We start from the raw sequence: 14192 nt of genomic DNA, 5'->3' as shown, positions 1-14192 counted from the left end.
GGTGTCCCGTCTTCCCCCACCCTACTGTATATGTTTACAAGAAGAGCTTATTACTTGAATATTACGTTATGCCTGTTAGCAACAGCGGTAGACTATTTCCCTAAAGTAGAAAGATCAAACGTATCGTTAAACCCTGAAATTCTATACTACATGAGATGAAATTCATATCCTGCATATGAGCTGCCATGTTTGTATTGAAATTAACCAAAACATGTGTGTATGTACTTTAGCCAGAAAGGTTTGGACAAAATACAATAAAACTTGCCAGTCAAGTTTAAGTTATAACCCTAATACAACACGAACCTCTTGGTAAATTGGCATTGGTGGTTTGCTATCCATCACACCAACCCCTGCACCAGTGGATGAAGATTGCCTCGATATTGGTTCTAATGTCACCATGTGGTCTGAGCGTCCGCAGTTGTCGCTGGTTCTACTGTACGAATACCTCAGTGGTGTCTATATGGAAAATAAGTGAGATATAAGTTAAACGAATTAACTTCTGATTCCCGCACTTCGTGCCCGAGTTGGCACATATTATGTGACTTTGTGGGTAATAATTTTTGTTTTTTTTCATTTTTTTTGTAATGTATCGAGCCTCGAAACCGTCAACTCTGGGCTACTTGCATGTGCTAACCATTTATTAGTTGTCTATACGTGTCTAGCCAAATCTGGCCCAAATCTCAGGTCCAATGACGTTTCACACTGTATAGAACCACAGCCACATAGAACAGAATAGAAATCTCAGGTCCCACATAGAATATAAACAGATATCTCACCATTTTCTTACGAAGTCTATGCTGTCTATAGCAGAGACCAAGCACTATGAAGACCAACAGCCCAATAACACCAAGCAGACTTCCTATGATAACAGGTAGGTTGTTGGACACCGTGGGTGTTACAGTTGGCTCGTTAGAAACATCTTCGTCGGGATAACGAAAAGCATCGCTCGGTGGTAATACGTCTGGAAATGTGAGGATTAAAGTCACAATATGTTTGAAATTATAAGTCGATAAAAAATGTTTGGTCAAGCTACGACATAAGTTGCTGGGAAAATTAGGTTGAACGAAACGTATTTTATCTTTATGAGATATATTTTGCCTAAAATCGCATCATCAGTTCCTCATTTATACAGAATCTGGTAACTATTAGGTAACTATGTGTTAGGTTTGAATCAAAATCAGTTTGTGCTTGTTAAATTGCAGTAACACGCATTCATGCACCAAAGAAAATTAACAGTTAGAAACATGCGTGTCAAAAAAATCACCCTACTACGTGAGCCTAAACAGTTAGGTGCATTTTCATTAATAACAGCGAGTCAGCCGGTTAATTATTCCGGTTTAAACCGGTCAAAAGCAGAAATTGCAAAGCGGGATTAGGAAAACAAATTTCAATCTAAGCTCGGTTGGATTTATTACAGAAGCGTTTAAAGCGTCGACCGACAGCGTACCATAACTTGGAACTGCTGGCCAATCCGGGAACGGGGGCGGGGGGGCGGGAAACATCTCGGAGATGTGTGGGTCGGTTGTCACGTGACCTGTGCAAACCACGTGCGTGCACAACAACACGGATTACAACTCGTATATTAGGACGTGGGAATATGGGACACCGTTAGCACGCAATATCCAAATATTTTGATCGTGTTTTAAACAATTAACAACAGTTTATGGGAGTTGTGAGATGACGGTTTTATGTTTCTTTGAACGTTCTTTGTTTGCTACCAAACAGGACGAGAAAATGGAACGAACAGGTGTCCCATCTTCCCCCAACCTACTATATATTAATGTAAAACAAATGTATGACAAGTTAGTCAACGACATTCGTGGGAAACTTTTGGAGTTTTAGATAAATGAGAGTTGGAATTACGTTTAACGTTGAGCAAATACTGCGTGTGTAACCTAAACAAACTACTGCTGTGGTGATGGGAATTACATCGGCGCTTGGGGTGGACAACGTTAAGATGTGGTATTAATCACAACATATATAACATGGAACGTGCATGGAGGAAAACTGCAACTTACTGTTATCGAATTCGACTTCGCTAACCAGAAGATATTCGTCCCCAATACGAAAGGAGGCGCGAACATATCTTGCTATTGAGTTTCGCAAAGGTACATCCACGAACCGTGCTGTACGATCGAAAGCATCTTTCGGCACCTCGTAAGCGAGGCTGCGAGCATTAGCAGTGCTTGGAAATGTTTTTCCGTTAAGACTGAACGACACTTTTACGGACGTGAATAGCCTGTAAAGTTTAAGTTGCGTTGGGTAATTCTATAGGCGTATGTTCGTGTTAATACTGAATGTGTATTCGTTATAAATTTACTGATAACTAAGTTTATTATATATTATAGTAGGTTGGGGTAAGATGGTCCATGTTTTCATTCTCTATATCGTCCCCATTTAATAATATACAACAATACTTACATAGTTATATAATCGTATACCCACGACCTTAAAAGAGCGTTGTTGACTGTTAAAAAGACACGATTGAGAAATATGGGATATTGTGTGCTGGGAGCCATCGTACCCCACAGTACTTCATTTGGTTTTATATGATGTAATCCCAAAACCATCCAATAAGTAGAAGCGAACAAATGATTGTGAACCGTTTTAACATTACGTCATTATCACATACCACTATAAGACGATGAAAACCGAGCGCGCTGGGAATTGGAACCACGTATAAGATAAGGTAGAAGACTGAACTCAGCAGTTTTTTGTGGTTGGTATTTCAATATGTAATATATAGTACTGTGGGGTAATATGAATACCCTAAGCAGATTATATCACGTATTTTCTAATCGTATTTTTTAAAGTCGTGGGGATATAGTTGTCTTTTTGTAAACATTCTTTGTTTACTATATACCAAATTGGACGAGAAAAAAAAACATGTAATACCCTCCCAAATCCATTACTCACCTTGCTCGACTCGTCATATCGTTACTACAATGAACTCGCATTCTGGTAAAGTTCCTGACGTCAGCAAAGCGAAACGTCATGGTGACGTCATTTGATTTCGATCTGGACCAACCGACGTAATCAAAACCGATGGCGCGGGAAGACACACGGGACTTAGTCTGTCGAAAGAAATGAATCATTCGTTCTTTAATTGCTATAACATTGCATGGTCGATGTTGTATACGTATGGTGTTGTAGGATGGGTGCCGTTACAGTTCATATTACCACATATTTTCCAATCGCGTTTTTAACAATTTACAACGCGCTTTTATAGTCATGAGGATACGGTTATATACATATGAAAGTATTCTTAGGTTAACTGTAATGAACTCCGTGAATTAATTTTCTGAATGGGACGATAAACTCATAACAATATTATAGTCGTGAAGATAAAACTATCTTACCCCAACCTACTATATCAACCAGTTCTAACCTGAGATAAATCGTTGCCCCCAATCACACCATCAGTCAACTGTCCGAGCCCGTTTCGAAACCAGTTAGTTGATATGGTACCGTCGTACGTGTCGTCAGAATACTTTGTGTTTCTGGTGTTTGTTTGTCCAGCAATGCTATCCATTGGGGCAGGTATGTCATACGATACCAATCCAGCTACAAAGTAAAAAAACATAAATTTAATCTTGTACGTATAATGTAATTTGTTTTGTTCAATCCTCGTGTGGAGGAGCAACTACAGTCGTTATAACACGGGTGTTCTGTTTCATACACCTCGTGCCGGCTTATAGTTATACCACGTATGCAACTTTGTGGGTGATTATTTTTTTAAGTTTTTAATATTTTTTGTGTCTTTTTAACGGATTTTTTTACATACAGGTAATAATTTGGCAACTCAATAGGGACAACTTGGTTGAAGTATTTTTACTCTGCTACAGCGCTGATATAAATTATAATTAGATTGACAACTTACATGCCCAATGACAGCCATAAAGCTCGAGACGTAAGCATACAGACATCGTTCTGGTTGAAACTGGAATAATCCGGACATGGCTAGCAGCAGCGACGCCGGGGTTTAGCATTTGACGTTTTACGGTGTTTGTGTCGGCATTTCCTTGAAGTTTCTACGAAAATAAACAATTAAATATCCGACTGCGACGGACAAAAGGGAGCTCTGAAACTCATAATGTCTTGGTAAAGGAAGTCAGATGGGACTATTAGAAACAGCACAAATATGAAAACAAAGTTTTTGTTTGGTGCAATCCTTAGTCTTGATATAACATGCCCTTTATTTGTCTTTTTCATCACAATTTGTTTTTAAATATTTTTAACCAGAAAATCATAGCACATTTACATTCAATTAAAACATATTTACATTCAGTTAAGAAAAAGTAACCTGCAAAAAAGAGACTTAAATCTCCAAATGTCCTTCCACATAATTTAGTGTCTTACCTTTACGCCTTGGTAGTTTGACCACTGAAACCAAGTTTCGCCGTCTCGTGAGTAGTTTAGCATGTAGCTGGACGTATACTCACGCCCTAAGCCCCTTGCGTACCTGTAATACAAAATTGGAAATCATTAAAACAATCCCCCGCTGTATCATATTTTAATAACCATCGATCCTCACCTTCCCTGCGTTGCAACGTTCGTTATAAAGTTGGGCTCCGGTAGATCTATCTGCAGATATTGATCAATTGTATCGGGTTGTATGTATCCCGATGGACACCACGCGCCGTCGCCTTCGTCTCTTTCTAGTCTGTGGGTAATCGTCGATGAAATATCGGTCATGGCTTGACTTTTTTCAATTAGTAATTACAGAACTACAACTCAGCCGCTGCTCGATTTTAAATGGTCGATGTTTTAAATCGATGCTTGTTGTGTTAGATATACAGTATAGGGTGGGGTAAGATAAGACATGTTTTCAATCTCATTTCTCGTTACATTTGGTAGTAAATAAATAATATTGACAGAATTATAGTAGGGTGGGGTGAGACGGGACATCTTTAGAACATAATATCCAAATATCTTAGTAGTGTTTTAAACTATTAACAACGGTCTATGGAAATCGTAAGGGGTACGGTTTTGTAATTATTTGAATGTTCTTTGTTTACTACCAAATGGGACGAGCAACAAAAATGAAAAGGTGTTCAATCTTCCCCCACCCTATATAACCGTTATCAATACATGCGTCTGTTGTATACACTGTTACGCAATATCCCATTAAGCAGTAAAATCGGTAATCCGACCACGCGCAACTTGATTTACACAGCCACGCCCTGCAAGTATACGTTGCATTTCTACCGTGAAAATCGCGTGTCGTCGGACACCTTAAGACAAAAGAACAATCGCGAGAGACGTGTAAACATTTGCCCGCATTTATGTAAACAGTAAACACCACAACAACAATACCCACCTGGCGTATTGTCCTTTAGTTCCAGGGGCATGGAAGGTGGAGGAAGTAAGAAAGCTATCTCGGATTCTCTTGCTTTGCATTCCAAGCGCATGGCGGCACACTGTAAAAACGCTAACGATTAGATGTGGTAAAACTCAATACAAACTTATGTTTAAAATTTCCAATACATTGAACGTAAAAGTCAAATACATTGAATTTCCACTACATCACACGTGTGATTAACTCGATAAGTTGGTTACTGTGTACGAGTTCTATGATGTGTGCTACTGTGGAGAACGATAGAGAAACATTGACTGCATACAAAATGTTTTAAATGGGCGTCTTAGCCCTATGAATGTACTTTACTGCAGCAGCGAGTCTACAAAGTTAGGCGCCCCCCTTTACCTTAATGAGGTCAAACACCATAAAATCCGACGGTCGTTACTTTTCAAGGATTATGTAGCGAAGTTCGTCAGGGAAACTCACTGTTAATGCCGATTACAAGTACAGTGAGGGCAGTAAACCGATTTCGACAGCGGATTTACATTGAAAGGAACTTGTGAAAGCGTTGGTTAATGGCCAGGGTTAAACTAATAGCAACACATCGTATAAATTGAAAACACCGCTCAAAACAGCAGTTAAAAAACGCGCGAGATTACCAATACACTATATCGGCCATATGTCAGTCTCGTACCTTTAGCTGCATGAAACGGTAACATAATATGGATTCGTTTGTGTTATACCTCATTACCGATTTCCAAACGCGAAAGTAACAGGTTGGGACGTATCCAATCACAACACTTATTGAAAACTAATACGCGATGAAGCACACGGGATTAATCGACTTTTCCGCGCTGGGAAATCCTCACTCCAGTCTCATTATATCAAAGGGAAAATGACGCAAATCCAGTTTCATACGGGCTTGAATATCAAACGTAAGTGTAGAGGAATACTTGGTAAAACAGGTTCGTGTTTCAGATGATAGAACTCCGTATAACGAGTATGGTGGTTCTTTATTTTGTCTACGAATTGAAAGGCCTGTCGTCTGCCAGCTATAATGTAGTTTAATGTAAAACAGAACCGCTTTCGCTTTGTGTATTGCGAATGGGGTTACTTCTGCGTAATTATGTTTGTAGCTGTGAGATAAAACTTCGAACTGAAACTTTGCATATAAGCAGATCGGGTATTTATATACTGCATACAGTTCCTTATACACAAGAACGCTTGTAATTGGAAAATCTCACTTCGAAACGGTTTAAACTCGCCTTTAACAATCGCGTATTTGTGTACTACAAATAAAATTACTCAAAAACTTGCGGAAGTTAAATTAACGTGGAAGCTCGTCGCTTCAGCAGCGATGAACAACAACTGCCTTAAGCGAATCTCAACTCGTTTAAACCTTACTGAAGTACATGGTCACGCGTGACTAGCAACTCAGTTTGCTTTCCCCTGCGAATTGATGGAAACGTTACACACCTGTGCGAAATGGCAGGATGTCGAATTGTCCATTCTGTTACATTGATACACGCGACAACTGCAGTTACTGTATTAAAACCAACTAAATATTTCATTTATCTGCCCAGTCAAAATTCTTCGCGTATTAGTGCTTGATGACACGGGTTTAATCAAATTAGCAAACGCTGTAGAAGGCGTGAGAATGTATGTTGGTACGTTGTTTTAAAGGTTAAGTGAATTTCAATGCAATAAAAACGAGCTTCCACAATGAAAACTAACATATAATATCACTACAATCATGGCCGCTGATATGCAGGGTAAGACTCACTGAAAATGGTTTTGGTATTTAAACCGTAACGTTCGAGATGAAAATTGCATCATGCATATATGTATATTCATGTTTGTATTGAAGCCGCCAAGAAAACCCGTGTTTTTATGAACATAACATATTATAACTTTAAATAAAATCAACCAAAACTTTAATAAAATCAACAAAAGTATTTCCATCTTACCTGTATCTATTTGTGCTGTAGTCGGTTGTACCTCTGACAGCAGAAGACAGAACAGCAACGTAATTATAATACTCGATCGATCACTCGGTGGTAATGACTTCGACTTCATGGTGAACCTTGCACAAGCTTTTCAGCGTTGACGTTTTCCCAAAGGGAACAGTTTCTTTAACTCCAATTCTAATCCAAAGCCCAGGCACAGCCTAACTCGTCTACGGTTTAATAATTGACAGTCAGACGTTCAGATTATAAGCGTTGTCTCGCCGCGGCCCCAACTAAATCAAGCCGCACTGGAGAAACAAACGTAATGATCAGTTACGCTTGCGCAAATTGCGAGTTCTTTACGAGCACGCGTAAACTGTAACCTGTTGTCAAGGTTCCGCTGCGTGGATTCGAAAATGACCTGACAGTAAACAACTTTGAGAGACCTAAACTACAAAGATACAAAATAGAAATTACATCACTGTTTAACATTCGATCCGACTGTAATCTGACACGTGATATTTTACAAGATACCGCTTCTACGTAAGCACACTAACACCTGATACTTCGACGAGAAAACAAAATAACTTGAGCGCCGTTTCAGCCTTGTTAGCACTATATGACTAAGTCAGCATCTATTCCGCTAACATACTCAAGCCCGCTCTCTCCTGGTATTGACAGAGCGTTCAACACCGCAATGCTATCAGAACTAAAGGAGCGCCGATATTGCCTTCTCTTCAAAATTAGACGAAACCACGTCGAGAAAAAGGCAACACCAGATTACCGCGTCTGCGTATGACGTGAGGCACAATAGCTCAGCGGGGTTTGATCTTTGTAGCCGAAAACGCGTTGGATATTTTGAGACAAAAATATGTATCTCCGGAAAATCGAATTTATCCTAAGCCCATGACAAAATAGCCACATATAAACATAACCAACTTCATGTCAAGGCCTGTTTAAACATGGGAGCGCATTTTGTTGCTCATAAATTAACACCAATCAAACTGTCCAGGTTTTGTTGAACCAAGACAACATTTGACCGGTTTACAAACACCAATGGTTATAATTTATTCCCTACTACACAAACAGAGAGCGCCAGCAATCGCGAAACCTTAAGTTTGAAGTACTGACCCATTTTTGTATCTAATATTTGCTCGATTGAAAGTAGTACACTCGCCGTTAACACAACATACTTTTGAAGGACCGACATCGTAATGTGGAAAGGTCATATTGGGACGAACTTCTAGCGTTATCAAACTATCAAATCAATCGAATCATTTGAAAATAATTTTCATTTTAATTCCGAAGATCTTCTAAAATTACTTGGCACTATTTAACGAATTATTAGCAGCAATTTACTGTAACTGCCTGTCGTAAACCCTCGTTGAACAATGCGTCTCTGAACACCGTATCTCCAGCAGTGCGTTTTCGTGGAATTGACCCCGCCTTATAATTACCTCACGGACGTCGTTCAGCTACTCCGAGAATGATCGTAAAATTTGAGCACGCTCCCCGGCAAAAAGACGACCCGGCCCCGGAACGTGTCAAGAATCGGTCACCTTCTTACAACTCAAATTACGTAATCGCTATTTTTGTTCTTTTGTTTGAACTTGGTATGACGAATTTAAAAGTGGGTATACAACCATTTCATAGGATTTTTTCACAATGACTTCTTTGAAAAGAAATGTATTTTTTCTATGTTTGGATAATACGTCGCTTGAACAAATGTTTGCATAAAACTATGATAATTTGTTTGTATTGAAACTGTCGATATTGTTTCATGCAACTTTGTACTGGTAGTTGTGCCGGTTATGGTCCCTGTTATTGGCGCAACAGCGGTGGCTTTCAGAGTTCAATATGACAAAGCCTTGCGATCTGTATTTGTTTATTTACACACGAGGAAGTAAATAAACCTGGTTTGAGATCCGTCACACCGGGTGATGTCACCTTCGCAAGTAAGTGAGATTTATTTGACATCAATGACTCGTTTTTTTAACTGGTTTAATTGCTTTATGTGAAACGTTTAACAAAAAAAGGCTGCGAATTTGGTATTTTTTTAATGTTTTATAAATTTTTGGTTAATCCTTTAGAATTTGGAATTTTTATCTGTTTTGTATAGTTTTGGTTACTACTTCACTTCGGCTACCAACAGTCAAACTCCGCTAACCGCTGCAGTATATAGATTAGATTGGTGTAATAACCTACATATTTATAGACAGTCTATTTGCGACAATGGGCAGCGGAGGTTCGTCTGTATCGATGAAATTGCTTCGTCGGGAATTTTGATTAATTTCGCGTTTCATCGCAGTTGGATATTGCGCGGTGAAAAGGCGGCGTTTATTAAACTAATATCCCGCTACCCGGAGAAAAATAGCTGGAGAACACACACCCAGCAGCCGAAAGCTGGGTCTCGCCTGTATTATTGTCTTTCCCCAGCTTTGTCCGGGCACGTGTTTATTTGTTTTCTACTTTCCGCCAGATGCGTCCATGTTTGTGCACCGAATCAACCGGGGTTGTCGATATGACGTCCCGCTGCGGCTGCTGATTTCAACTGTAATGACGTAATAGGAGAAAAGACAATGCATTAATATGGCTTTCGGTTACACTCTATTCCGTTACGCCCTCATAATTTATACGTTAATGTTAGTTTTAAATCATGCTAGCGTCCTCTCTAACACAGGGCGCTGTTTCAAACATCACAAATCAAAATATGCGTATGCGTAACTACTTTAAAAAAGATAAGTTTATTATGTTATACCCATAAGCATGAATAACTTGGTTGATCCCTGTCAGTAAAATAAGGAATTAAATTGAAATTGTGCTAAATATATTACGTATCCGTTTATTTGAGCTGGCCTCTCTTGTGTATTATGATTACAAGCACGATACAGAAGAAGTAAAATTGTATACAAGCACAGCTAGCAAACCCATGTTATACTCGTATCAAGCTGTATTGAATTCAAACAAATTAAGATGCAATCTGAAAATAAATGTCCGTGAATGTATATACGACCCGTGCAATGGGGGGAGTCCGCTTTAAAGAGGATTGGCCCAAAAATTGAAAAGAAGAAATTTTACCAAAGTTCACAATAAACTGCTGTCGCAAAAGGTCTCTTCGATATTAATTGCTTTCTGAAAAATTAAAACAGGATTAAAATACCTTCATAATTTATGTGGCTGGCGTTGGTGGAAAGCCACTACGGCACGACAAGCCCCCAGCCAATGGTAGTGGGTTTCTACTCTGGTGAGAAACCCTTGCGGGATGTTACTGTCCACGCAGGTTAAAGAAACCCCAATAGACAAAAAAGATACAACGAATGCACATACACATGTGCACGACACACAACGACAAAAAGACAAAAATAATACGAGGTGCAAATAAGCATGCAACACACGCAACAGCTCAATCATTACCAAAAATGGAACGGTTATAAAAAGTTAATTAACGCGGACATAATCATTGAAACATTTTCAAAGAAAATATGGTTCAAATCCTGAAGGATAACCAGCTGCAGTGTACAAATCATTCAATGTTCGACCACAAGGAGTCGAAGCCAATAACGGCTCCGCATGTCCCAATCACCTGACAAGTCGCCATTTTAGTACCGCGATACTCTTGTCGTATCTTCACGCAATATAATATCGTTCGGATGTTAAGCACGCCTTCGACCGTCATGAAACTGCGCCAGGTTGTTACGAACCGCATTAGTAGTGATCTAAATACCCGAGCGTAGCATCACTGGCGGCGACGTCCACGCAACAACCCAACGGTAACGTAACTCTGTCTAGAACCGTGACATAACCACACCGAACGCTGGGTCTTAAAGACCCCTCGACGTATAGCGTAATTGTAACGTGGCCAGCGTCACAATTAGGCTTTTATATATATATAAAAAAAAACAATAGTTTAACGGGGACAACTAAATAAAGAAAAATGTTGCATATCAAATTTAAAAGTTGAACTGCGTGTATATTATAATGCGCGTGGATATTACTCAAGTATTTGTGTACCAACATGCCGTTCTTATCAAGTGATTAGGACTGTGCAGAATCGCTAAAGGAATCGACCTTTGCGAAAGAAACACACAATAACGTGTACAACAACAAAATCCGATCCAGCAAGATGTTTGCCATATAGTTTCATTGCATATGTTTCAGTGATATGCAAAATGCACTAAAGTAGTGACTGACAAAAAGGCTGGCAACATTAGGTCCAGCAAAAATGAGAGACAAACACAAATCCGGCAACACTGTAAGAGTGCTCCAGCAACCACACCCCAACAACACACAACTCCTAAGCCTAAGCAAAACCTCAAACCGGCATCCTTATCGTCGTCTTCGTTTTTGCTCTTCGTCTGCAAAAAAACAAACGTAAATTAGGTTGGGGTAATATAGGAATATTTACAGATTATAACCGCAGCCCGCGACTATATAAAAAAAGTGTTGTTAATTGTTGAAAACACAACTAGGAAAAGGGGTTAATATGCACTTTTAATGGAATTCAACTTCCCCCACAGTAATAATGATACAAACGACACATCTTGTCGGCACCAATTCATTTCACACAGTCATGTACAATTTGTTTTAACTTTCTAACAAACGTTAATTACTTTGAGATTGAAAATTACTTTTTCATAGTAATAGAAAATATTATAGACTATACCTCGCGCTTTGCTTCTGCATCACGTTGTCTTTCTGTAACAAAAAGTATAGTTCAATGTAGGTTTTATATATTATGACGTCATATTTACCTTTATTCCCGATTCGCGCTTTGTCCTCTTGATCCTCTGTGACGTCACATACCATGTTCTAGATAAACATGCGGTTTCAAATAATAAAGTTTGTGACAAAACCAAATAACTTACGAAGTGGGTTCTTCTGTTGCGTCATCACCACTTCGTGACGTCACATCTATGATGTCATCTAGAAAAAAACTGGTGTACGTAACAATGCCTATTGTGATTTATACTTTACCAAATCTTTGATCTTCATATGCTTCACTTTAGCTAACAGCACGAATATATTTTAGATTAAAATTAATATGTAAGTATAAGTAATGTGCCTTGCGACGACGCAAAGCGCGCATGGGGCCCCATGAAAAAACAATGCGAAAAGCACGCGCATAATAGAAACCGCAATGTGACGTCGCAAACGTGTGAACCTTGACTATGACGTAATAATCGCGAGCGATGGCGAAGCGGTTATGACGCGATGTCATACAGATGTATTGTGATGTAACGCAGAGATTGTGTAAACGCTGTCACGCGGCGAGTGACCTGTATTGTGACAAAATAAAGAACCATAGCAAAATTCCTGAAACACGTTTGTTAAATATTAAAGCAGAGTTTAAAATAAAATAATAATACCAATCGCAAGGCACATAGCTAAAAATAATTATAATAGTTTAACACAGTTTATTTAGTAAAATAATTAAGTAAATAAATAACTAAATAAACTAAAACATTAAATAACTAAATAAAAACATAGTTCATATTTAACTAATACTAAAGAATAGCAATAGTACTTAACTTCAACTCTTAGAAGAAACAAATATAATCCTGTACTGAGTTCATCCAAAAGTGTTGCTTTGTCGCTGCTTCATCCAAACTGCCTTGTAAAGTTGCAACGTGTTGCAAGGACGACGTTTTACTTGCCCGGGAATCAACGAAAAGCGAGGGACGTCGGCTAATCAAAATAATTGACGCTGTGGATTTAAATTACCCGCGTTTCTCGGCTGCTCTGTGTGTTCTTAAGCTTCAATACTGTATAATTAAGCACGTAAGTGGTCACACAGATCGTTTTTTTGCCGAACATTTGTTCCTGTGACCATATTGATTTTTTTATTAGTTTACAAAATAGACACGGTTAAAATAAATTTTTCATATCGGAAAACCCATGTTTTATCGCAGTGTCGATTTTTTTAACTGCAGCGGTTCGTTTTCACGTTTTTTTTAGAGAATGTTTTGAGTTTTAAAAATATAGTGGTGCCATTAGATCACATTTGAGCATATCTTTTTATATACAAATTCGTTTTTCGTCGGCATTCTCTTTAAAGCTTCTCCACTTTGACATAGGATTTCTATAGAATGGACATCATATATTCGGTTTGTTTTCTGACGTCACCAGTTTTACGATTCGGTTGAATGAACAACAACAACAATGATGAATTCTCACAGCTTATAAAACGCTAAGACGTGTCACACACATGTTTGCAATTTGATAACTATATGTCCTCCACGTAGGTACTTGCCCAGTTGCAGAAAATTGTAGGAAAGGTGCTATATATAGTGTCGCAATGAAGCTCAAACGCCAGTTCTTATTCTTTGGTGGAATTCTGTTCTTCGGGAGTATCTGGTTTATGATAGGTCAACTTGACACTCCTAATTCGCCACAGAAAGTCAAATTCTCGGAAGGCAGTGAAAATGACCAAGTTCGAACCCTTCAAGACAAACTTAGTCTGGTGGAAAAAGAATTGTTAGAAAATCGTAAAATAATGCACAAGGTATGGCCCAGTTTTTAACAACTTGAATGAATGTAAACTTAGATATTGACCCTTGGAGTTGAAATTTTCTGTAACATATTTTACCTTGTAGAACTCCATTTACACTTGTAAATCATGGATTCTTAATTTTATCTTTATTTTCCACTGTAGCTATCTATACTGCTTGGGCTTGATCTTTAAATAGGTCAAACTGGTAATCCTTTNAGCTGGTGGCCACCTGAAATTTTGTTTTCAAAATGTTCCTTAGGTCTCACTGATACTCATTGTATAATTTTTTTTTGAAAAAACTCGGGCGTTCGTGTCGAAAATTAACTTTGAAAGTGCGCGAAATCGTGCTGCGTCACCGTATTTTCCACATCAGCCGTTATGAATTAAACCAAGGTTGGATTATTACGTCATAGAATGCGTATAGTTACGTTTGATTCCTACGTTAAAACAGTGGGGA

The 14192-nt window shown here is 38.7% G+C and overlaps 2 protein-coding genes across 3 annotated transcripts in view; one reads left to right on the top strand and one right to left on the bottom strand.

Annotated features, from left to right (window-relative positions):
- Window positions 1–7549, bottom strand: part of LOC445797 (discoidin domain-containing receptor 2) — a 13547-nt gene extending 5998 nt beyond the window's left edge. For both annotated transcript variants that reach the window (XM_018813403.2, XM_026836012.1), the window contains exons 1-10: window positions 7267–7549; window positions 5321–5420; window positions 4535–4663; window positions 4360–4462; window positions 3881–4031; window positions 3389–3564; window positions 2917–3074; window positions 2019–2239; window positions 777–961; window positions 304–456 (exon numbers count right to left, since the gene is read on the bottom strand). In XM_018813403.2, the coding sequence (XP_018668948.1) occupies window positions 304–456; window positions 777–961; window positions 2019–2239; window positions 2917–3074; window positions 3389–3564; window positions 3881–4031; window positions 4360–4462; window positions 4535–4663; window positions 5321–5420; window positions 7267–7375 (1485 nt within the window). In that variant the 5' untranslated portion in view covers window positions 7376–7549. The remainder of the gene's footprint in view (window positions 1–303; window positions 457–776; window positions 962–2018; window positions 2240–2916; window positions 3075–3388; window positions 3565–3880; window positions 4032–4359; window positions 4463–4534; window positions 4664–5320; window positions 5421–7266) is intronic.
- A 5822-nt stretch (window positions 7550–13371) lies between these two features.
- LOC100180083 (alpha-mannosidase 2) overlaps window positions 13372–14192 on the top strand; it is a 9630-nt gene continuing 8809 nt past the window's right edge. Inside the window, exon 1 of the mRNA XM_002128825.4 lies at window positions 13372–13747. Within this exon, the coding sequence (XP_002128861.1) occupies window positions 13541–13747 (207 nt within the window). The 5' untranslated portion in view covers window positions 13372–13540. The remainder of the gene's footprint in view (window positions 13748–14192) is intronic.

The sequence above is a fragment of the Ciona intestinalis genome, chromosome 9, assembly GCF_000224145.3.
Source record: "Ciona intestinalis chromosome 9, KH, whole genome shotgun sequence".
NCBI classification, from domain to species: Eukaryota; Metazoa; Chordata; class Ascidiacea; order Phlebobranchia; family Cionidae; genus Ciona; species Ciona intestinalis.
Note: the sequence above shows the minus strand (reverse complement) of the source record. Positions and strands in the feature narration are given on the sequence as shown.